This window comes from Herpailurus yagouaroundi, unplaced genomic scaffold (genome assembly GCF_014898765.1).
Source record: "Herpailurus yagouaroundi ecotype Mexico unplaced genomic scaffold, PumYag 29, whole genome shotgun sequence".
Taxonomy (NCBI): Eukaryota; Metazoa; Chordata; class Mammalia; order Carnivora; family Felidae; genus Herpailurus; species Herpailurus yagouaroundi.
In genome coordinates this window covers 10,938,006-10,962,360 of record NW_024412377.1, presented here as the reverse complement: position 1 = coordinate 10,962,360, position 24,355 = coordinate 10,938,006, and the positions used below count along the sequence as shown (strand labels likewise).

At 43.4% G+C, this 24,355-nt stretch overlaps 1 protein-coding gene across 2 annotated transcripts in view; it reads right to left on the bottom strand.

Moving 5' to 3' along the window:
• The window catches only part of TRIO (trio Rho guanine nucleotide exchange factor), a 234,913-nt gene extending 211,316 nt beyond the window's left edge, over positions 1–23,597 (bottom strand). For both annotated transcript variants that reach the window (XM_040494140.1, XM_040494134.1), the window contains exons 1-5: positions 23,523–23,597; positions 12,879–12,993; positions 6,331–6,523; positions 3,303–3,815; positions 1,700–1,822 (exon numbers count right to left, since the gene is read on the bottom strand). In XM_040494140.1, coding sequence (XP_040350074.1) covers positions 1,700–1,822; positions 3,303–3,815; positions 6,331–6,523; positions 12,879–12,993; positions 23,523–23,577 — 999 coding nt within the window. In that variant the 5' untranslated portion in view covers positions 23,578–23,597. The remainder of the gene's footprint in view (positions 1–1,699; positions 1,823–3,302; positions 3,816–6,330; positions 6,524–12,878; positions 12,994–23,522) is intronic.
• Positions 23,598–24,355: the final 758 nt, after the last annotated feature.

The window sequence follows — 24,355 nt, the reverse complement described above, 5'->3', positions numbered from 1 at the left end:
CCCCCCCCTCTCTCTCTCTCCCTCCCTCTCTCTCTCTCTCCCTCCCTCTCTCTCCCAGCACGAAGCCTGACACAGGGCTCAGTCCCTCGACCCTGGGATCATGACTTAAGCCAAAATCAAGAGTCAGACGCTCAACTGACAGAGCCACTCAGGTGCTCCCCAAAGTTTAACAGTGCTTTTAATTGGTGATAACGCGACTGCTAATAATCACCATTTATCAAGTACTTACTTACTATGTGTTCAGCATTGTCTTAGTATTTTACAGATAGAGAGGAAATAAAATAACAGAACTCCAGGGAAGGCAGCTATAATCCCCACTTTACAGATGAGAAAACTCTGCATTCCCGCCCCACACTGCTGCCTTCCACACCACGCTCACATCTTCTCGATCCTAAATGTGCCACTAATAATGGTGGGTGGGGTGAGAAGACATTGCGTGTCCTCGTTTGTTTGAAGTGTATGTTAGCATTTCTTGTTTTTAAAGCATGTGATACAGTGGATTTGCATGCCTACTGCCTGTGGCTGCAGGGTCAGAATGGTCTGAAAACCTGATAAAAATTTCTTGGGAAGATATTCTAAGAAGCTTCCTCCAAAGGTAACATTTTGGCTCTCCTCATCTATGCCCAGGTTTGATCATTTAAACCAGAAATTCTCTTACCTCAAACCCCAGAACAGATATCAAACTTTTCTGATGGTGTCTACTACAAAAATTTTATTGCTAAATGTTATCTTTGAAACTACCTAAATTGGAGCATTTAGTTGACCAAACTTCAATTAAGTGGTATCTTAATTAATAAAAAAAAAAGCCCATCTTTATATTGCTTCAGTGCTCTGTAAAAAAAAAAAAAAAAAAAAAAAAAAGCTATAAGGTCCACGAGTGGTTAATTCTCACAGACTGGCTCAAAGTCCAAACCAAAACTCTTTGTCCCTGAAAAGAAAATTTCTAGAAGCTTAACTGTCTATAGAAAGAACATATATGCTATAGGATATAGAACATATATGCTATAGAATATATTCTATAGAATATAGAATATTTTCGTTGTAGTAACTCCAAAAATGTAACAAAAGTGCTACTTAAAATTCATTGGTCTTCTGCTGTTTTGCTTAATAGTCCTACAACAACCCCCCATCTGGTCACGACAGGCCACGGGAATCGGGGACATCAACCCCAAACAGAGCCAGGGAGCTCCAGGCACGGCTCATGTCCGGACCCCACTACTTCAGTTCAGCTTGGAAGGAAACGTCACGTTTCAGGAGAACTGGAGTGCGCCCTGAGGCAGACAGCAGGCAGGCTGGCTTACTTCTTCCTCGGGAAGGGCAGCCAGCCCAGCGACAGTGGCTCTCGGGAGAGTCACGTGGTCACTGAGGAGCCTTTCTGGGGCCCCTGTAGGCTCCTAAGAGGGACAGCACACAAGCTAGCATCAAAATCATCCATGTTGAACCGGCCAAGTAACCAGTTCGAGTTCTACCGGTTTGTTTGTTTTCACATTTTTGCTCGTTTAAAACTTAAAAGACGCCGTGGATACCGCCAACACTGAGAACTTCCCACACCTGGAGGTCAGCTGCGACCACCGAATCGGTAGCTCCAAAGGCCCTGCACGGCCTCCTGGCAGTGCACTGGGACACCATCTGTGTAAACACCGCCCGTCTGCTAAAATACTCGCACACACAAGCTACGTCTGTTCTGACAGCGTCTTACCATACAGTTCATGGCAAAGTGGTTGTGCTGTGTCTGGAGCTCCATTGCGTGAGGATGGCTGGTCCCAATCTCGGTGTAGCTGTTCAGAAACAGGCCCTTGTTGTGTGTGATCCAGTCAAACATCTACCAGAATGAAAAAAAAAAAACAAACCTGAAATCACTCCGGAAGAGAAGCGACTGGCACAGGCCCAGGAGCAGGACCAAGGCAATCAAGGGCAGTGTCATTCCTCTGATAACCTCTCGGGGATTTGGGTCCAAAAGATCCTTGACTTCTACAAAGTAAGCAGTTCGGAACCTGCAGGGTCTATGAGAAAATCTTATGTCTACTGCGTTCCTTTGACGAGGATGTAAGGAGCAGATGCTACTCTTTAAGGAGGTATTCAAATCCCTCAGGCTGATGAAAGCACTGCTCTTCAATTAAAGACCTGTTGGGTGAAATTAGGGACTTACAGGTATGTGGACCAGTTTTGCGATGCCCACAGATTACCGACAGCAATTCCAGCGACTACAAGATCATATGCGCTTTAGTGCAAACAGTATTTTAAAAGCTGTGCAAATGCAAACAATGAAATCTGTCATAAAAATAAAAAGGACTGGAGAAAAAATTTAATGATGACATCCCTCTCAAGGGTCAATACAGATACTACCTGGAAAAGGATGACAATTATGCTGTTCACAAGGAAAACCTTTAAGGAAAAAGGAGTAATTATCAATTAGTCCTGGTATCATGACTTGAACCAGAATCCCAGACAGTCACCTGTTTTTCTAGTAATTGAAAGGAAGATTTTCTAGCATCTTTGACAAGGCACTTCTTTAAACAGAAGTACACTGACAGATATATTAAAAGCTTGCCAAACAACGGTAGTGGCTTGTCACTGTTTGAAACAAAGGTTTGTGATACCGTTTTTTTGTTTTTGGTTTTTGCTTTAAAAATATTCTCCTGTCCATGAAAAAAATTCAATGGGCTCAAATTAAGAGAGATCAATTCACTCATATTCATGGCTTACAACACAGTCCTATAAATAAGTGTTTCCACATTGCTAAGACTGAGCCTGTAACACAAACATTTGCTTGGACGGGTTATTTTGTCTGGAGCACAAGAATAAAAGGAGACCGTCAGTAATCACTGCCCATATTTCCCAGAAGCCATTATTTTTAACACATTATTCATCTTTTATTTTAAAAACATAGTGATAGATCTGAACGGTGTTCTGTCACTACCTAGAGAGGAGTGAAGAGCAGTTATTAGCAAAACACGTACACAATTATCGCTTTCAATAACCTAATTCTATAAAATGTTCACTCTTTTAACTAGAGATACCATTCTCATTCATCCTACGGTTATCCTAAAGCAAACTGCCAGTAATTAATAACTCAGAGTTCCTAAAATAGCACTGGCCCGCCCAAGGAGGAAAACAGGGAGGGAGACTTAGGGCGGATCTCTGAAGTGACACTTGGCGAGTTCTGAAACAACGCCGTGAGAGTGGCTTACCCTTCCTTGGCCCTTTCTCCCGACCAAGGCGGCCCTGGCTGCCGGCCCCAGTGAACCAGGAGGCCTCCCCCTCCAGGCTTCATTTTAGCTTCCCTCTCCCTGCTCCTTTACCTTCTCGGCATCCTGTTCAAACAGCCTCAGCTGAAAGCACTGGTCCAGCTTCAGCTTCCTCACGTGCCACATCTGATGCAGGTGCTGCCGAGTTGAGTGCAGCCGGTCCAACATGGCAGACACCTTGGGTAGGAGGCTCTGCAGGTCCGCGTTGCCCGAGCCGGAGTTCTTTTTGGGAAAGCTGTCACTGCTCTGAATCCTCTGCAGCAGCTTCTGTCCCTCTAAATCCAAGTCTTCTATGGGGGCTTTAATCACCTTCTTCTTCAGCTGCGAATGCTCCTCGATCATATTCCGAGCCCCCTCTAAATCCTGAGGCAATTCCTTCTTGGCTAGGATGTCCTGAAGTTCCTCCAGCCGAGACAGCATGTGGGTCGCATTGCTAATGTAGTCTTCAAAAGCAACTCTGATTTCAATCCATTCTTCATGGTTGTACTCCAAGCAGCCATCAAACTCGGGGGTGAGCTGAGAAGGATCAACTACTTTGGTAAGGCCTTCTAAAGAGACCATATTTGTCTTAAGAGGAAAAAAAATCATGTATGAGAAGATGAACCAAGTCTACGTGGCCTTATCATAATGCAATCTGCAATACTTACTCAGATATTTTCAAACTTAATCTATAGAAAACATACCTTGTTCTGGCCCCACAAAAAATAAATGTAGATGAAAGAAACATTACCAGTATAGTCAGTGAAAGATAAATCTAGTAGAGCAACACGTTAGTCAGAACTCCTAAAATTACAGGATATGTATTTCAGGAGAGCTAAAGAGCCTGGATTTCTTTCCAAGAATGTGGAAATTAACCCACTACCTTAGGCACAATTACCAGGAAATGTCTTAAATTGCAAAACAGAGCAGAGGATTTGCCAATTTTACTTCATCAATGCACTCTTTCTCATGCACACCACTCTACCACCTCACTCCCAACAGAAAACACCGTAGAGGCCTCCTCCTATCTACCATCAAGCTAATGTCCTCCCTCTCAGGACAATGATTTGTGAGCTGGTCATTAAATGATAAACAGCGCTCCCACCGGACCACCATTACCACTCACCCTGTCCTAACTTCACCTCCCATCACATAGTGGATGCTAGGATATGAATGGCTTTTTTAAATTTTACAGAATATACAGAAGTAGCCAGAAGGGGCGGAAACTCCTGTCACAAAGCTAAAGACAGAGGGAGAGTTTCATTCATTGCAATGATCTGCCACAGTTCTTAGTATAAGCGTTGTACTTTCCAATCTAACAGTGACGAAGTTTTCATCCTTTACAATCTAAGCAAAAATCAGATTAACCTCACCCAACCTATACCACATGCTGCTGCAGGGTTACTACCAATACCGTGCCTCAAGGGAAACACAGGGAGTGGGAGAGGAGTCATGAAATGCAAAGACAAAGTGAAAGGAAAAAAAGATTTGTGGCCCAGAAGCAAAAAACAAAACAGAGGAAGGCTGGTTTAGCCCCACCTCTGTCACCTCCGGCCTTAGAGAGACTTAGGAGTGCATCGACTCCAGGATGGCTGGCATGAGAACCTGCAAAAAGCAACAAACTGAGCTAGAAAGACAGGCTGCTCCCAGCCCAGCGTGTTGGCCTGCAATTGACTGTAGGTTCATTCCTGTCTCATTTGCTCAGACTTTTAATAACACCCACGGATCTAATCACTTCACAGAGAGAGGCCGAGGCTGGTAACAATGTAGAGACAATAAGCTCAGTAGAAAAGCTGGTACAGGTAACTTTAAAGGCCCAGAAGGAGAGATCAAAATTAGACCAGCAAAAACGTGCACGCATTATATTGCTAAACCGTTATTTCTGCTTAAAACGTGTGTAATTAAAGACAACCCGCTGTGTTAAGAAAATAATTCTGTGTTAATAATAATAAAAATAATTCTGTGTTAAGAAAATAATAAGACCCAATCAACTGTCATCCAAAATCACTCTTTACCATGTGAAAATAAGGGCTTACTGGTTTCATCTTTTACCTACATTTCTTGAATGTAGTTTCAAATTAAAACTAAACTCCGATATCAGATTGAAAATCGGTACCACGGAAGAAGATTTTAAAATGTAAGTAATACCCATGTGAAAACACTTTGAGAAGTTAACAGGTAACATAAAGCTTGAGAATTAATACTGTGTGATGTGCTTAATACTATTGTTGTTGTTTACCTTATCGACACACATGAATACATCACTAAAACCTACTGTCTGGGCAAAGGTGCTAAGAGAAGCAATCTATTCAACCAAAAATCATTACATCTTATTAGAAAACACTCTATTACAGAACAGGGCATGAATCAATTTTCAAGCTGGCCAGAATACTTTCTTCCCATAACCATTTCATTACACGAACTGCACCAAAGCCTTGTCAGAGCCTTGGTTAGCTGAAGGAGAGGTGTCAGTGGGAAGGGAAGTTAAATTAGCAACAGGCTGAGGCTTTTGTTTTGTGCACCGTCTGGGAGACCGCGACCGTATGCGCTGTTGAATTTGGCACTCGGTGTCATTTTTAGAGGACTATCTCCCTTCTCATAAATGAGAGAGCTGATATATGAAATACCTAACAGATCATTCTCTCCATTTAGCAAGGACAAGGTAAAAACTCCGTTTCTTCCGGACATGTGAAGCTGGGAATGTCTCCACGATGTTCCCTTATTTCTAAGACGGAGGCAAGGATAATGAATCTGAGGCCACACAGAGCCACCAGTACTGGAAGGTAAAGCTATTTTATCAGGCGAAAAGGGAACCTTGTCCTATGCTACACACCCTGTACCTCAGCAGCCCCACCACCCAAAACCAAGAGGACTGGAGCCTGTATCTCCCTCGGGAAAAATAATCCAGTAGGGTAACGGGATAAACGAACCCATTTTTGTTGTTTTACGCAATAACTAATTTTACATGCCACATGTAACAAGATGTGCAGCTCCCATTTAATATGTGGCTTTAAAAATCTGATATCTAAAATGAGGAGGAAAAGTCCACTTTCAAGAAACCACACCTATTGGTTTAATTGGTCCGGCTACACATGGAAGTTACCTCAAATTCAAATTTAGAACTGCCAAAATTAGTCCTCTGTTTCTGCCAAAAGTTGTCTGGCTTGATTATCAGGGCAACATGGATGCAGCAGGGAAAGGACTCCTGCAGTATCTTCAGAAGAGGCTTAATGGAGTCCCACTTGGACCCGCGCATGTCCACGATCACCGTGAATCCTCGCTTGCAGACTTCTTCACTGGAGAGAAGGAAAAAATAGGTTTAAGCCATGCGACCCTTTCTCTGAGTCCCACCAGGTGAGGCTGACTCCCGTCTGTGGGGCTCCGTACAGTCAGGTGGGCTGGTGGGGAGGGAATTGCTCGTCTTTTGTGTATTAAGTGATCGCACCCATTGCCTAGTAACTATTACAGCAAAGGTCCCTGGTGAGCACCAGTAGGGACAGACCCCTGACAGGTGCACAGAGCCCAGGTGGGGAAGGTCACAGGTCAAAGAACAGCAGTCGCAAGAGCCTCCCAGGTACGGAAACCACCCATCCCAGTGCACTGGAACTTTCCAATGTCCCATTTTGTCCCCTGTCACTGGCTCGGGCCTCTGAGCTATCTCGGAGGTTCCCTGAGGGTCCTTGGCACCCTTCTGGTGGGGTTTTGGTGGTAAACAGATTTTCATGGTGATACTGAGACTTATTTGTCTTTTTCACCGGGTTGCAGCAGTGACATACCAGCCCTCAGCACTCCCCTCCGCATTCTGGCAAGTTTAAACAAACAAAAAAGCCAGTTGCTCATAATTATTAGTAGTTCTATTAAATCTCAACCCCTGGGTACATGGGAAGTATATGTAATGCACTTCTGTAATAAAGAATATCCAGAGTTAAATCGCCCTTGAAGATAGGTTACAAATCCTCAGTCGCACTCGGTGAGAACTCCGGTGTTCATGCGGAAGCTCTCCAGAGACTTCAGAGCAGGCTCACCCTTGCGGAAGGGCCGTCATCCTAGCTGTCTTGTGGTGGACACACGCAGTCCGTGCAGGCGGCTGATCCCGGTCAGACATGAGCCAGATCGTGACCGCCGCTGAGGTCACCTGGAATCACACCTACGACCCCAACCGCGCAGTGACTAACTTGGGTTTTCACCCAACGTGAACGTACGGGCCTACAGGAAAGACACCTGACATTTCTCTGTCTCGGGTAATCACCTGAGAAACTAGTAACCATTTATAGTTATAAATTCATACAGTTACAGTTCATAAATTAAAACTCAAGAGAACTAATTGCTACCATTTACGTGAAGTTAAAAAGCGAAAACAAATTAAGTCAAAACTAAAACCAATTGCTGGGCTGCCTGGGTGGCTCAGGCGGCTGGGCGTCTGACTCTTGATACTGGTTCAGGTCATGATCCCAGGGTCGTGGGATTGAGCCCCGAGTCGGGCTCCATGCTGAGCGTGGAGCCGGCTTCACACTCTCTCTCGCCCTCTGCCCCTCTCCCCTGCTTGCGCTCTCTCTCAAACAAACAAACAAACAAACAAACAAACAAACAAACCAGTTTCATGTTCTACTGCATAAGTTCACCCTCTACCTTCCCCTCCCCCTCCCCACATGAACGCGTGCATGTAGACACCATTCCTTTCCTTATCTTGATGCATCAGAGTAGCCGTTGTTCCCAATTTCACAGATGCAAAGTTCCTGTCACAGCTACATCCATGTAACAGGCGTGTCACAAAACATTTCAAACAGTCTGTGGAGACAGACCCTGCGTGGGTGGTGGCTCAGGCCCCAGAAACATGGTGTGGAAATCCACCAAGAGATGACAAGGCTGATCAGAGGCCTAGCTTCTCACTCAGAGGTGGAAACTGCTAGGAATGCTTTGATGCACTTCCGTCTACAACTGCACGTGAATAAAAACTCCTAATGAGTTAACACTCGGCTCACACGACCCTCCTGGTATCATGTCTCCCTGTCTCAAGTAGGTCCCGGGCCACAAACGAGAGAACAGCACAGGCCTCCTTCACAAATCCTAGAAGCAAACGGGGCTTCCAGAAATGTCTCCCAAAATCTCCCAAGTCACCGGGAGCATTCCGGACTTCTTCGGGCTCTGCCTGAGCAGAGGGAGCCTGCCCCAGAGGGACATCCCACTGCGGACGCTCTACCTGCAGCCACACAACAAAGAAGGGCGACTGTGCAGTGCAGCCGGGCCCTTCGGGCCTCAGTGGGTGCCATCTGCCGGGCTGCCCTCGGGGCATCGGCCCTCACCACATCCGGGCCAGTTCTCCGGCAGCCTGTGCCTCTCCTCACAGAGCGCTACGCAAGCGTGCACAGAAAACCGCACCCTCCGCTTGAAAGGGAATCCGGAGTAACTCCAGGCTCAACGACAGGAACAAGTCAGGGAACACCACAACCAGAAGGTACTTGAGCTGGCCCAGTTTACAAAAGGACTCGCTATCCACCCTCCTCCACAATCAAACCAACCACCCAGTGGCTTTTCAAGTAATGAAACAGCACGTGAACTGGGCTGGGAGTGCACATCCTTACAATCTGTCTCTTTACCCAGTTAAAAGCCAGTCCTTATTAAGAAAGCAGTGACTTGTGGAGCACCCGGGTGGCTCAGTCAGTTGAACATCTGACTCTTGTTCTTGGCTCAGGTCATGATCTCACGGTTCCTGAGATCGAGACCTGCATCAGACTCCACGTCTCCAGTGAAGAGCCTGCCTGGAATTCTCTCTCTCCCTCTCTGTCTGCCTCTCCCCGACTCGTTCTCTCTTCTCTCTCAAAACAAACAAACATGGAGAGGAAAAAAAAAAGGAAAAAAAGAAAGGAAGATTTGCAGGCTCCCGAACCCAGGTGTATTTATGAGCAGCTAACCAATGCGGGCAGCTGTGTACAAGGGAAGGGGTCCACGCGGCCCTTCCCGGAAGACAGCGCTCATGGGAAAGTGCGGCTGTCAACCAGTTACTTCAGCAGTTTCACCTAAGAGCCTCATTTTATCTGTGAGATAAGGCAATTTTAGATACAACTAAGGTCCCTTTTCAATGCTGGTCTCTGAAAGAGAGAAACGCTCTTCAGTTTCTAGACGAAGAAAGTAGCTTTTTATGTGAATGTTCATGAATGAATCAGTCAAAAGTCTTCATATTACTTCACCAGTTACAAGAGAGTTGAGGTGACTTATCCATGGAGCCACTATAAATCATCCTAAAGAAGGTAAGACGATCTAGAACATAATTAGTTGCGTGTATTTCAAACAATAAGAGCAATAAACACCTAGAGATGTACCAAGACTGAGGTTATTCTCATCACTGTGTGGGAATCCCAATTATACCAGCAAGAATTTCTAGTGAGACTTGTTTCTCCTACACACAGTTAATGGAAAAATTTCCTTGCAAACTAATTCCATGACATTTACTCTATTACTTCAATTGCTTATAAAAAAAAAAAAAGGGGGGGGAGGAAGGGCAGAGAAGGTGACCCAAGTAATCCTCAAACTCCTCAGCACTGCTCAGCTCACTTCGTGTTGATCTTCGAGGGCCACCTTTTAAGAGGCACGTGCAGAAGAAAAACAAGATAACCCAGCTCTAGAGCACACAACCAAACGAAAAATAAAGGAAGGAAAACGGAAGAGTGTGTAGAGATGATGGAGATTATCGGACTGTTTCTGAGGTAGCGACCCTGTGTCAGGCATTGCCCTGGGCACGGACGTTAAGTATCCTCAGTCATTACTCACAATGATCCCACGTTACTACCACATTCTGTACATCAGAAAACTGATAAAAGTAATGTGCTTGGGACACGTCACAGCTGGTCCGACTCTGCTGCCCGTGCTGTTTGGATGGCACACTTCTCCACATCCGGGAATGCAGGGCCCTGAGACTGCCCAGCTTGAGGGACAGCAAAAGGTAGCTACCTTCACATCCCAGAAACCACCAGGAGTAACGGACAGGTAAAAGAAGTCTCATGACTCCCAGAATGATTCATGCCACTCTGAAACTATAGCAACAGATAATCAGAGTTAACCGCAAGCAAACCCACCAGTGGAAAAAATCTGCACACCGTTAGTCTGAGAGTGGTTTTATGGACCCTCCTGTTTGGCTAAACCAGAACAATGTTCCTGCTACCCAGCACTCCAGGGAGACAGAGCAGCTCATGTCTGGTCCGGGTAGACCCACGCAAGGGGCACAGAGGACTCATTTTTTTGTCCCCTTTCTCTATTTGGACCACTGTGAAATTTGCCCACTATCACTTGAGAAATGGGTCATTTACACGTTCATCCCACTTATCTCATCATTTACCAAGTCAGGCAAAGGATGTTTCCTGTCACTGGGAATCGTAAATACAAAAGCAAACCCAGGCAATGAAATAAAAGTGACTGTGCTCAACAGCAGAAGGTTCACCCTTCAATACGCTTCAGTACCTGTAAGTGAAATGACAGGATTCTTGGGGTTTTTTATAAAATATTCTGGGGGGGGGGAGGGTCAGAGAAAAACAAGACTGACAAAATCTGATCATCACTGAAGCTGGAGCTCACTACACTATTCTCACTACTTTTGTATACACTCACAATTTTCCACGACCAAGTTTGGTAGGTTTAGGTGGGTCATGCAGATGATCCAAAATACACGTGGATCAATTTTTTTTTTTACAATGTCAGTGAAATAGAACCAATTTTAATATTTACAATCGACACAGATTTTAAAACCAGATAGCAAGTTGCCAAAGTTACACACAGCCATTCCACTATGTTAATGTTTTCAAAACTAAGCTGGATATATGCCAAATTCAGCTTTCTTATTATACTATGTGATGAGTATCACTTTGGTTGGCAGAGATTTATTTTTTACACCGTCCTCTGAATTTGTTTCTTCTTCCACCATGAGTCCAGCACCGAGCACACACAGAAGAACTCCGTAAACGGTGCTCGTCAACTGTAAGTGCTATTTATAAATGATAGCGAGTAGACCAAAACTTCTAAACCCCTTTCTAACTCACGGTGTCAACAGTTCAACAGCCCAAGAAAATACCAGAGTAGGAGGAAAGAGTGAGTTCTTCCATACATCACTTTGTCCTTGATGATGCAAAGTGACTGCTGTCTCATAAAGGATGCCCAAACCGGAAAACCCACCAACTTCCTCAGCAGGCCAGACCGTCAACAGCAAAAGCTGACTTTCCTCAGCCACAGCAAGGATGGGTTACAAATGGGCACTGCTGTCTTCCTTTGTTGGTGTCAACCTAAATAGGCCAGGAGTGTCCCAACCCACGTGCTGTGGCAGATCCATGACAGTCACCTCCACCTTTGAGACCCCATTGACGCTGCTACTGACCAGCTCTCATCATTCTCTTGCATAACACGTTCATTAAAGTGACTGTCTACTGTAGCCTATATAATGACCGAGTTCTCCTCCACACGTCCTCGTTTGGCCTCCTCGTATTCCAGCACGCTGATTATGCCCCTTTTAGCACATGCCTTTCCTTTTCCTCACAGGGAAACACCCCTCCAACCCAAACACACGCAATCTCTCTTCTGCAGACATGCCTAAATCCCTGGACTATATCACAGAGGTATTCCTTCTCCAAAAAAATCACCTGGAAAATACAGCTTTGCCTGTTCTTAGTGTTCTTCAGAATCCACACTAAACCACCCTATCACTAATGGGGTCTCCAACTGAATGGGGATTCCCAAACGTGGCATATCACCTGGTAAAGATTTTTAAAGCCCCACCAAACATCATGCCACAAAATCAAGAGAATACTTTTAAGAAAGAAACTGAAGCTCACAGGTACCTGGGTAGCTCAGTCAGTTAAGCATCTGGCTCTGGATTTCGGCTCAGGTCATGATCTCACAGTTCATGAGTTCGAGCCCCGCATCAGGCTCCACGCTGATAGCGGGGATCCTGCGTGGGATTCTCTTTCTCCCTGCCCCTCCTCCGTTCACACACACTCACTCTCTCCCTCTGTCTCTCAAAATAAATAAACTTCGAAAAAAGAAAAAAAAAAAAAAAAAAAAAAGCCCTGAAGCTGAGCCTGAAGACAAACACATTTTTAGAAACAGCATTCCATTTCTGGTCTTACAGCACACTGCGTGCTGGTACCAGATTCACCGATGACTGTCCACCTCCAGCACCACATCCTAATCCCAGCCTCGTGGGCGTCCCAACTCCATCACCTCCACACGAAGCTCTTCAAGAAAGACACATGCTTCTCATCTCCACACCCAGAAGTGCTGTATACAGGACAGAATGGTCACAAAATGGAAATAAGGAGAAAGATCAAGGGGCGCCTAGGTGGCCCAGTCAGCTGAGCATCCAACCTCAGCTCAGGTCATGCATCGTCTCACAGCTCGTGAGTTCAAGCCCCACACGGGGCTCATTGCTGTCAGTGCAGAGCCCGCTTCAGATCCTCTGTCCCCCCTCTCTCTTTGTCCCTCCTCTGCTTGTGCACTCTCTCTCAAAAACAAATGTTAAAAAAAAAAAAAAAAAAAACCAGAGTCTTTAAAATAAAAAGGGAGAAAGATCATGATTTTAGTTCTGTACTGTTTCGTCTGCTTGGAATTCAAGTCACATGTCTTGGGACGGTGGCAACACTGAGTAACCATGAACCACACGGAACTTACCTAGGGATACAGGCTAGATACGAAATCAGTCTCCTGAGGTCCTCCTGTCGTATTCTATCATGATTGCTGCGGGCTGGAAACGTTAAAATGGGACCTCCACGTTTATCTCTGCCACCTGAAAAACAAACATTTGGAGCACACTTAGACAGAAACAGAGAGGACAGGACTCTTCATGCCACCGGAGGTCCATCGTCGTCACCGAACCACTCATGTAACGTTGTCCCTCCACCAACTGCATGGCCAGGAAGGATGGAGCAAAAGGCAAGAGCCCTTGCTTTGGCAGAGACGTGGATGGGCTACTTCATCCCCTCCTGGGATTCTGAAGAAGAACATGTCTGAGTGCTGCCTGTCACCTGGGAAGCCATCACAGAAGGCCCCGTCTTTGTCTTCCTGCGTGCTTCCTGCTTTCTTTAACTTTACGTCTGCAGGGAATACATTTCCACACATATGTGCTTCATTCACCTTAAACCAGCACCTCCCCACACCTCACCTCTTGTTCTCCCCCAAGCTGCCCCCATCCTGCCCTCCCCAGCATGCTAAGCTCTCAACCAAACTGGGTTGTAGGTCTTGCAAGAAAGAGACAGAATGGTCTCCAAACGTTATCCTGGATGGTGACTTTCTATAATCTGGGATCTAGGGCATCTTCCCTGTTCCAGGGCAGTACCTGACCCCAGCAGTCAAGCTTCACCAACCTCTCACACAAAGCCACACACACACACAAAGCCACACACACACACACACACACACACACACACACACACACACACACAGACTGATTGGCATTTGAGAATGTTACAACAGAACTAAGTTACCTTAAGGTGTTTAGAAAAATTATGTCACATACTAAGTACAAACCTCGGGTGACAGGCAGGTGTGGCCCTCATTAACACACTGAAAATCCTAATGAAGTCTGTTGGTATGACTCAATATTTTTGGTGAAATTTCTAGATATATTTTATTACTTCTCTCACTGTTTTCACAAATTACAACAGAAAAGGAAAATCTAGCCTTCCCAAGCAGATCCTTCCTTAGTTTTACAGCTCTGATCATCTATCTGTCTTCAGAGGAACCGCAGTAAGATCTCAAACTTCAAGTCACAACATGAAACTCTCAATTATTTTCTCATCTTATTTACTTCATCAGCAGAGGTAAAATTAAAAAGCAAGCAAACAAACACTAACAACAGAAAGCCAGATTCTTTCTTTTTAGAAAAGCCAAAGAAGTGTTCAGCACAAGATGTTGGAATTTTAAAAACACATTTCACCAATTTGGGTTTTTACCATTTCCTAGAATGATTAATAGTGCCTCTCAACAATAATGAAACTCAATTCTGATTCTGAACACTTAAAATGATCCACATGTACTATTTGGTCATGCAGTCCAGAAAAGTGTTGTTATTTACAAATCCAGTAATTCAAGTATTAAATGGGAACAATACTAAATCATAGCCACTGATACATGCTACATATGGATTCCAGTCCTTAACATGCGGGCTCGGATTTCAACATCATGACGACCGCATTAAGAGGTTTTATCATTCCAGCTTTATAATTAAAGATACTAAAGCTTCAATAAGGATGGGGGGAGGGGTGCTGGCTGGCTCAGTCAGAAGTGCCCAGAACTCCTGGTCTAGGGGTCATGAGTTTGAGTCCCACATTTAGTGTAGAGATTACTTAAAATAAACAATTAAAAAAAAAAGACAAGGGGGCTATGCCACATGGTCACAATCTGGGTACTTTGCCCTGACAAGAACTTACAAAATTTTTCACACTAGTAGCTTTAATTCTCTCTAAAGTAGCAAAAATGTGCAGAAGGACAACTGAATGATGGTTCCTAAGCTTCTTTATGAACGAAAGGTACTATTAAAAGTAAGAAGCAGCACTGTTATAAAAGCCAGAATGTCATCACCAAGTGACCTTCTGAAACATCAGACAGGATTTTTAGGGTAATACTGATGAGGGCCAATGGTATTTTGGGGGATTACCGCTTATCCCCGGGATAAGACAGGCAACAACTTCAGTATTTTTTTTCTTTTTTTTTGGTCTCCCAACATCTTTGATACTTTTCAAAAGAGAATCAATCTCCTTGGTCAAAAATACTGCAGATCCACATACAGAAATTTGAGTTCTTAAAAATGTACTAGGATATTTGGCTGAAAACATTCACCCCACTTTCGGTAAAGAGAATAGCATCTAACATCTTCCTGGGCCAACATTCTGAACTTTTTAAATGCAAAACAATATCTGATTCAGCAGAGAGACGAGATGACCGTGACCCATGATCAACTCCTCCCTCTGGGTCATCGTATCTCACAAAGCAAGCAAGGCCATACGCGCCACCATGGGCGCCAAAAGTTGAACCCAAAACCGCCCATCAAAGACACTCGTGTGGGAAAGTGCCATTCTGTTTCACCAAGAAGTAAATGCCAAGTGTGAGGAGTCCTGACCGCCTCTGTTCTGCTTCGCCTGTCATCCAGATTCCCCCCCAAGCTGGCAGCACTAAGGAAGAGTCCCCTGAGACTCACCAGCAAGCTCATCCCCCAACTAGGCTCTCACTTGTGTCCTAAAGAAAAACCTTATTTACACCCAAACTTGAACTCTAAGAGCAAAAAAAATACTCACTTTACCTTTTTCCTTTTCCCATAACAGAGCTTCAGAAAACTCACCGGGATAGTTTTAAAACTTCAACAAAAGTCACTTACGAAGTAAAAACCACATATTCTCTATTTAAGTAATAATTGTTTTCACCTGCTAACCTCCCTGCATCGGGGTGCATCTTCCAATCTGTGGTGTGTCAGCGACAGGCACATGTCAATCACCCATCTGCTGACCACACCCCCTCCCAAGAAGTTAAAAAAAAAAAAAAATCTTACAACCCATGAAACACAGTATCAAAGAAGCACCGTGAGCCTCTAACGGGCTTAAAATCATTGCCACATACGCCTGTTTGGGTTATACTCTCCAAGATTTAACCTGGTGCCAGTGTCACAAAGGCAGAAGATACACCACAGGAACATTGTCTGGGTTATGAAGCAGAATTACAACTTTAAAGTTCTTGTTCCTGAACTAGTAACAAGCATGATGCTCTAACTCAGCAAAGCTTCACTTACCGGATGTACGAGTGTGTATCTGACGTTGACCTGCAGCCTCAGGGGCAGGCAGGTGGGACACGTCAGTCCTAGTTTATAGACAGGAAACGCACTGCCTTAGTTTCTACAGGGAAAAGCAAAGGGCAGGAAATCCATTTCCTGCACGATTTCCTGCACGTACCAATGTCCAGGATGTCTAAGAATGAATGGGTCACAGTCCCTGGATTGCTACATGTCTATGATCAAAAATGAACAGCTTGTTAAGGATTGCCTACCCAAATGCTGTGTTAATTAAAACAAAAACAAAAACAAAAACAGAATAAGAAAGAAAGAGAAAGTATAGTTTTTGTTCGTAATGACACTGTTGTACGTTCAATTCCTACAGAAACTGTCCTTCCTCTCCCCGTTCTCCATTTTATTTCTGTAAGGCACCTCTCACCTTGTGGTAAGCTACGGGGTTTACACAATCTTTTTGTTTGTCTGTGTCGCTGACTAAATGGAAGCTCTATGGAGGCAGGTGTTGTTTGTTCACTCACTGACATCAGTATATACTTTCAAGGCCGAGGAAGACACTGGAACAAAAAGTACACTCAATAAATCAGTATTTGCGGAATGAATGGATTCTACATGAAGTGAATTAAAAATACCTACTGTCGGATATCAGGAAGTTAAAAACAGATGTGCCTAATGAACATTCCTATAGAAACACAGGTGCTAAGGTTCCTGTCCACATGGGAAGGAAGGCTGAGGAAGTCCAGCATTATAGCTTCAAGTGTCTGTGTGACACTTCCTGAAACCCAGAGACACTTATTTTCTTGTCTAAAAGGTGACACTCCAGGGGACATGGGCTCTGGAGCAACGTGGCCCAGAATGACCACAAAAGCAACTGGATTCAGAGTTGCCTCTTCTTCTTTACATCAATTAGGAACTCACCTTTCATCCAGTTAGAATAAACTTTTCTTGTAAGGAAGGCATACTTACTTTGAGGAGTATCATGTAAATCTCAGTGAATCAACTATATTTCTCTCTGTATGGTCCTTATTTGAATTTCTGGATTACAGCCCCAGATTCTTTACACCCCCATCCCCCAAGGAGCAGGCTAACTCACAGCAGATCACGAAAAGCAGATTTTACAAAGGAAAGCTCTGAAAAGGCATAATTTGTGAGAAATTGTGGCTCCCATGAATTAAGTCTGCCATCAACTAACCAAACTCTGTTACGAGGTGTCCACTGCCCCCCACCTCGCTCTAGGAGCAGCCAAGGCCCACACTGGCTCCACAGCCCCCTACATTCACATGCTTGCCTCCTGCAGCCAAGTCCTGACAACTAGGAACCGGTTTACAGAGTATTTCAAAGGAAGACTCTACAGGGACTCTGGATGCAGCACTTGGAAAGCCTCTGGCAATACCCAGCCCTCTGGTCTGTCATTATGGCTTCGGACTGTGCCAGATGCTAACGGAATACCCAAGATGGACGGGAGGTACCCCCTTCCCTTTCCAGAAAATGTAGAACTCTGCAAAACTGAACCAAGAGGAACAGTGGTGAGTAGTCCAATAGGAACAGCAAACCTCTGGCCAATCAAATCCTACTCTCACTTGCAAAGGTGAATGATGTTCACCTTGCCATCCCTAGAACAATTTCTTCCAAAAAAGCAACCCTAATGTCTATCAGCAGGCAACAGACTGAACCAAGTATGGTACAGACACACAACAACAGAGTTCATACAACTGTAAAATGGTGTGGCCCCTCTGTACTAAGTCTCTCTTCTCCAGACTACTGGTTCAGTGAAACAGCAAGCAGAAAAAATGGTGCATGGCTACATTACTATTTCCCTCCGGGAGGGGAGGGGAGAACAGATGGAGAGAAAGAAGTGCTCATATTTTACAAGGGTAAGGAAAACAAACAAACAAACAAACAAACAAACTAAACAAAACAAAAACAAAAACAGGTTTCTTTTGGTGGAGGAGGGAAGGTACAGTAGAAAAGGCAGGGAGAGAAACATTTCTCTGTATTTTAACTTTTTTTAGATTTTAAGCCTGGAATGATGTGCACATTGAAGCAAGACGGGGTGGTTGTTTTTTTAAGCTTTAAAAATGTAAAATGAAACGAAACAAATGATGTGGAGTTTCAAGTTGGCAGTAACTTGCCGCACAGAGACAATCCCATATTCTATGGGCTTTCATGACACAGCAGCAGGACTGTATGTTCCCAGGGGCATATACCCTTAGGACAATAAAACAAGAACAGAAGTATCAAATTACATTCAGGGTCTCATAGTGTAGCAGTAACATCGGCATTACAACATAAACACGCAATTATGTTGATGAGGGCAGGCACTAAGATTTTCACTATAAAGAAAAGGAGACACAAATGTAAAATCAAAGAAACATATGATACCTGTAATCCTAAATTTGCATTAGAAACTTTAGTATAAAGTCATGACATCTTTTCTTATTAAGAAAATATACATAGGGCGCCTGGGTGGCGCAGTTGGTTAAGCGTCCGACTTCAGCCAGGTCACGATCTCGCGGTCCGTGAGTTCGAGCCCCGCGTCAGGCTCTGGGCTGATGGCTCGGAGCCTGGAGCCTGTTTCCGATTCTGTGTCTCCCTCTCTCTCTGCCCCTCCCCCGTTCATGCTCTGTCTCTGTCTGTCCCAAAAATAAATAAATGTTGAAAAAAAAATTTTTTTTAAAAATTAAAAAAAAAAAGAAAATATACATATACACACAATATATATACACATATTGCCTGGATGTGTCCACAGGGGGAGCAGAGATAGTAACCCACTCAACCCCAAGATTATGACCCACGCCAAAGTTGGACGTTCAACCAACAGAGCCACTTAGGTGCCCCAGAGAAGAGAAAAATTTAACTTCATAAGAGATGAAAAAAACTGTAATTGAAACACATCAAATATTAAAAATCACAGGTTTTTTTTTTTTATCAGTCTGAAATGACTAACGGTCATTTTACATTCGTCTGAAAACTGATAAGAATCAATCATTTTTCCTACTTTTCTTGTATTAAATGTGTTCTCAGGGTAACCAAGAAACTGATGAAGGGACACTTCTCTTGTAGAATATCCAAACCGATAAAGAACAAAGGATGTGGGGTGCCTGGGTGGCTCTGTCAGTTAAGCACCCAACTCACAATTTTGGCTCAGGTCACAATCTTTTGGTCATAAGATTGTGCCCTGAGTCGGGCTCCACACTGAGTGGAGAGCCTGCTTAGGATTCTCTCTCTTCCTCTCCTTCGGCCCCTCCCCTGCTTATAGGTGCACGAATGCTCTCTCCCTCTCCCTCTCTCAAAAAAAAAAAAAAAAAAAAAAGGATGCAATTAGAATGTCACCATTTTGCATTACATAATGAACTATAATAAAATACCAGATTCTAAACCATGATCATCAATGAATGCTTAACATCAAAGAAAAAGAAACAGCCAACCCCCACCCCACCCTGCACCACACACAAATACAACTCCCAGTAGGACTACCCACCACCACCCAGTAAGGATTCTTGATTTTTGCCTTCTTCCTGCAAAATCTAAGCTAGGTCTGATCAAGTCTCAAGACCCAGCTCCTAGTTTACAGGAAAGACAGGGGAAGGAGAGCATAGTAACTGACCACCCACAGGTGCAACCAGCAAAAGCTACAATGTAGGGAACTCTACAGGAAAACACCATTTCCTCACCTAATAATTAACACAGGGGATAAGATAAATACAAGGATAAGGAATAAGAACCTATAGATTGAGAGAAACAGTCAGAAGAACCAATTGCAATGTATATCCTATAAAACAAATTGTGAGACAAGCAAGGATGTTTGAATATTGCCTGGCCTCTTTTCATATTAAAGAATTACTGCCCATTTTTTAAAGCCGTTAATCGTACTGAGGTTTTTTTAAAGGAATATAGATGAGTGACCCATGGATTCATGGAAATTCATTATACTATTCTCTCTCCTTTTGGATGCTGAAATGTTTTATGATAAAAAGGGGAAAAAAGTGTTCTTAACTCTGGTGGTGGTCAGTGAATTCTTCTGAGGTCCAAACCCCAATGGCATAGGAATCACATTAGTGGTTGAGTATACATATACATGGTATGTATTATACATTAACATATACATTAAATAAAATGTTAAATATAAACTATAAAACACTTCTTTTATTGCCCCTACTTCTGACCTGAAGCATGAAATCAGGTTTGTCATCTAACCTCATTTAACACACCGTCTGCAGGAGCTGGTAAGTACTTTGCTCTCTTACGTATCTGCTTTTTACAGTAGCTGGCGAGGAGACTGAGGATCAGAAATATTCAAGTTCAAAGAATCCCTACTGGGTTTTTTTGTTTTTTTTTTTTTTTTTTTTTTTTTTTTTTTTTTTTTTTTTTTTTTTTGTTTTTTTTTTTTTTTTTTTTTTTTTTTTTTTTTTTTTTTTTTTTTTTTAGAGATTTTGACCTAATAAGTAACTCCCAGAATCACTGATCTTTTGGCCTGCTTTTTCAAAGCCCTGGTTATTCCATTTAGATTTAATTTACTAAAAACTACTCTTATGGAGAGCTTTTACAAATGCACCACAATAAATATCCCCTAATACTTTTAAAAACAGGATCAGAGCAAGAAGTAGACTGGCAGTTGGGAGCCCAGCAGTAGAAGAAATGGGGACCGGGTAGGGGCTCTTTCGGAGGCAAAGTGTTCCGGGATTAGACCATGGTGATGGTTTCACAACCTTGTGAATACCCTAAAATCCACCAAATCATATACGTTTAAAGGACAGATTTTATGGTATGTGGATTATATCTCAATAAAACAGATTTTACTAAACAGGATTAGAGGTATAAATTTTTCAGAAGTTTACTCCTTCATTGTCAACCTTTCACATAAAAAAAAAAAATCACCATGCAAAAGTAACAAATTTGTTTTTAAGTTAGTGCTTTTTTTCCATTTTTCCTTCCTAAGCAAAATAACAGCAAGCCTAAGAAAATCAGCAAATGATATCATGCTAACATAACTCACCAATTCTGGTTATAAAGTAGGAAATACTCTACAATTGTGGTGGCACCCACCAATCATTTCCCTGACACAGCTGGTGACTACCGTCTCTAATATTTTTAAAGTTCTGTACTAGTTTGCTACAGTGAACTTCCCTCCCCACTAAAAAGACCCAATTTTAATTAACCTTGAAGAATTTAAGGTTTGAGTAGTCAGGATAAACTCTGAAAGACAAATGACTTTATTCCTTCAATTAGTTTAAAGGGAAATAGTTTCAGCTTTGATAGTAACTTAGATAAAAACAACAACAACAACAACAACAACAACAACAACAACAACAACAACATCAAATGAGGGGTACCTAAGTGGCTTAGTCGGTTAAGCATCTGACTTTGATCTAGCTCAGGTCATGATCTCATCGTTTGTGGGATCGAGCCCCACAATGGGCTCTGCACTGACAGCGTGGAGCCTGTTTGGGATTCTCCTTCTCTCTCCCTCTCTCTCCACCCCTGCCCCACCCCCTGCTTGTTCTCTGTCTCTCAAAATAAATAAAGCCTTAAAAAAAGGAAACATCAGGGGCGCCTGGGTGGCGCAGTCAGTTAAGCGTCCGACTTCAGCCAGGTCACGATCTCGCACTCCGTGAGTTCGAGCCCCGCATCAGGCTCTGGGCTGATGGCTCAGAGCCTGGAGCCTGTTTCCGATTCTGTGTCTCCCTCTCTCTCTGCCCCTCCCCCGTTCATGCTCTGTCTCTCTCTGTCCCAAAAATAAATAAAACGTTGAAAAAAAAATTAAAAAAAAAAAAAAAGGAAACATCAAATGAGATATTCTGTATTAAGAGCCTAATAAGGAATGAGTATAAATAAAAATCAGCAACCCTAGCCTCCCGTTCTTTACGTGCCTGTCTCCAGGAGCTTAACCAAAGAATCAAGCTCTCTCACCACAGATCAACTTTAAAAATAAAGAACTGAGGAACACGTGAACTGGCTTTGAGCCTTCTTACTGATGCCTCTATTATTTGTAAGCAGAGGCTTCTCATTATATTAACTTTAAAATCCATCTGTAAGCTACAAATCAGGAACTGACAAACTGTGGCATGCGTCCACATTATGCAGTTTGTCGGTAAATGATTAGGAAAGAGCAAAGGGTACTTTAAAAACTTGGTGTATTATAAGCAAGGAGAGGTTTCTTTACTTTTGTTTTCTCTTGTAGCATATATTCTCAACTAGCTGAAGTGTCATTCTTTTCACAAACTTCTATCAACCTTCCAAATATATTCTGAATTAGATTCACTTCAGCCAAATCATCAAAGAGTGTTTACGAGGTGCCAGGAAACACCACTGGCCATAAAGGTGTGATTAGTAACAGCACCACAGGGAGCTGCACCCTAAATATAGACCAGTCCCACATGCCAAAAGGACACACCTAACACATAATAGCAGCTGGCAGCATTATACATTTAAAATAAAATGTGTTCAAAAGGAGACTCAGATCAGCATATCATGCCTGTTTGAGAAAGATAAAAAATTATCAGGGGAAACACATACAGGAAGACTGTCTAAAAGCACATGGCAATCCACACATTTACTTCCTGCTGTAACAGAGCAGAAAAATCTGTAAACCTTGGTTTTGCAACAAATGAACTTGTGCCAAAAAGGTCAAGTCCCCAATGGCTCCTCTGTTCATGTAGGAGGGAGCCCCCAAAGAGACAGCCCAAAAAAGCCCTAGAGCTGACTCCCTATGTGTGGAGGAAGTCAGATGCTCCAAACCTGAGAGACAGATCTAGACTGTCACCACACTGCAGGGGGCCAGGCACCCCCAACCCCAGCACAAGTATTACAGGTAAGTGGAGGACCAGGTTGGTAGAGATCACTGGGGCTTTGATGGTCCACAACATGGGCTCTAGGAACCCCAGGACTAGGGGACAAAAAAAAAAAAACAAAAAAAAAAAAACAAGGTAAGAATTCAGGACACATCCACATAAGGTCATATTCCCATCACTTTCAGGGAGACGATGGACTTCTAAACAATCAGTTGTTTTACTTAACTGAATAAGTGAAAAACAACCAAATGTTTGCTGAATGAAAGACACAAACATATTTTAATCACCAATGCTATTTGACTTAGTGTGCCTACAAGCTAGAAGAAAATGCTCTTGGCACTAACTTCTCAGGAAAATACTACAAGAACAAAGCAGTTAAAAATCCACTTGGGGCGCCTGGGTGGCGCAGTCGGCTAAGCGTCCGACTTCAGCCAGGTCACGATCTCGCGGTCCGTGAGTTCGAGTCCCGCGTCAGGCTCTGGGCTGATGGCTCGGAGCCTGGAGCCTGTTTCCGATTCTGTGTCTCCCTCTCTCTCTGCCCCTCCCCCGTTCATGCTCTGTCTCTCTCTGTCCCAAAAATAAATAAAACGTTGAAAAAAAAGAAAAAAAAATTTAAAAATTTAAAAATCCACTGGAACATCAGCACTTCCATGCATGTGGCAGGGGCGTTAGTTTAGGATTTCAGACTCTGATACTGTATCAGAAGCAGTCAAAAGGAACAGTAACACAGATCAGAAAGTTCAACTTTACCTGAAAGGTATGCAACTTTTTCCTTTAAAATTGGCAAAACATCCATAGCTTTCATTTCATCGTTTTTTCGAAACCCTGAAATACATAAGGAGAAAATCAAATTACTAGGTTGCTTGAGTGACATTTCATTTCTTACCCATTCTATCCTTTCCCAATATAGCAGCTTTATTCACACCCATTAAATCAACTTTAGAAATATCATTTGAAAGGATCTGAATTCTATGAAGGAAAAGACTCTGATCACAGAATTATCTTCTATTTTAATGGCAAATAATGATTTGCACACAGACCCAGAGGATCCCGTACCAAACAGGCTCCGGGTCATTTGTAGCAATAAAGATCTAGTCCCCAAAAAACACAGGGTATGAAACCAGTCCGGATGATTTCAAAAATCTTCACTTGAATCCTGTAGATTACTGTAAACACTGGCAAATAAAACAACAATATCACATTTTAAACACTGCAGCTGGTGCACACTGAAGCCCGTAGGGGGAGCTCAAAGTCTCCTCCTATCAGAACCCACAATGGTTAAAAATAAACAGTGGCAAGGAGAAGAGCAGGAATTATAAATAGCTGGGGACTGGCCACAGCTCCCTCTAGGCTCTATCCTTCCAGGCTTTCTGGGTCATGCCCCGCCTGGAGGAATGTCACTGGCTACTGGGGTAAAATGGCCCAATGCCACCTGTAAAGGCCCTCTTCTCTGTGTGAACCAACTCTCCCCATGCCCAATATTGCAGAAGGCAAGTGGAGGTATCATGGAAAAGAAGCACACAGCAAGCAATTTAGGCCAAGCCAACATCCATCTGAGCAAAAGGTATTCATGCAGCCCAATG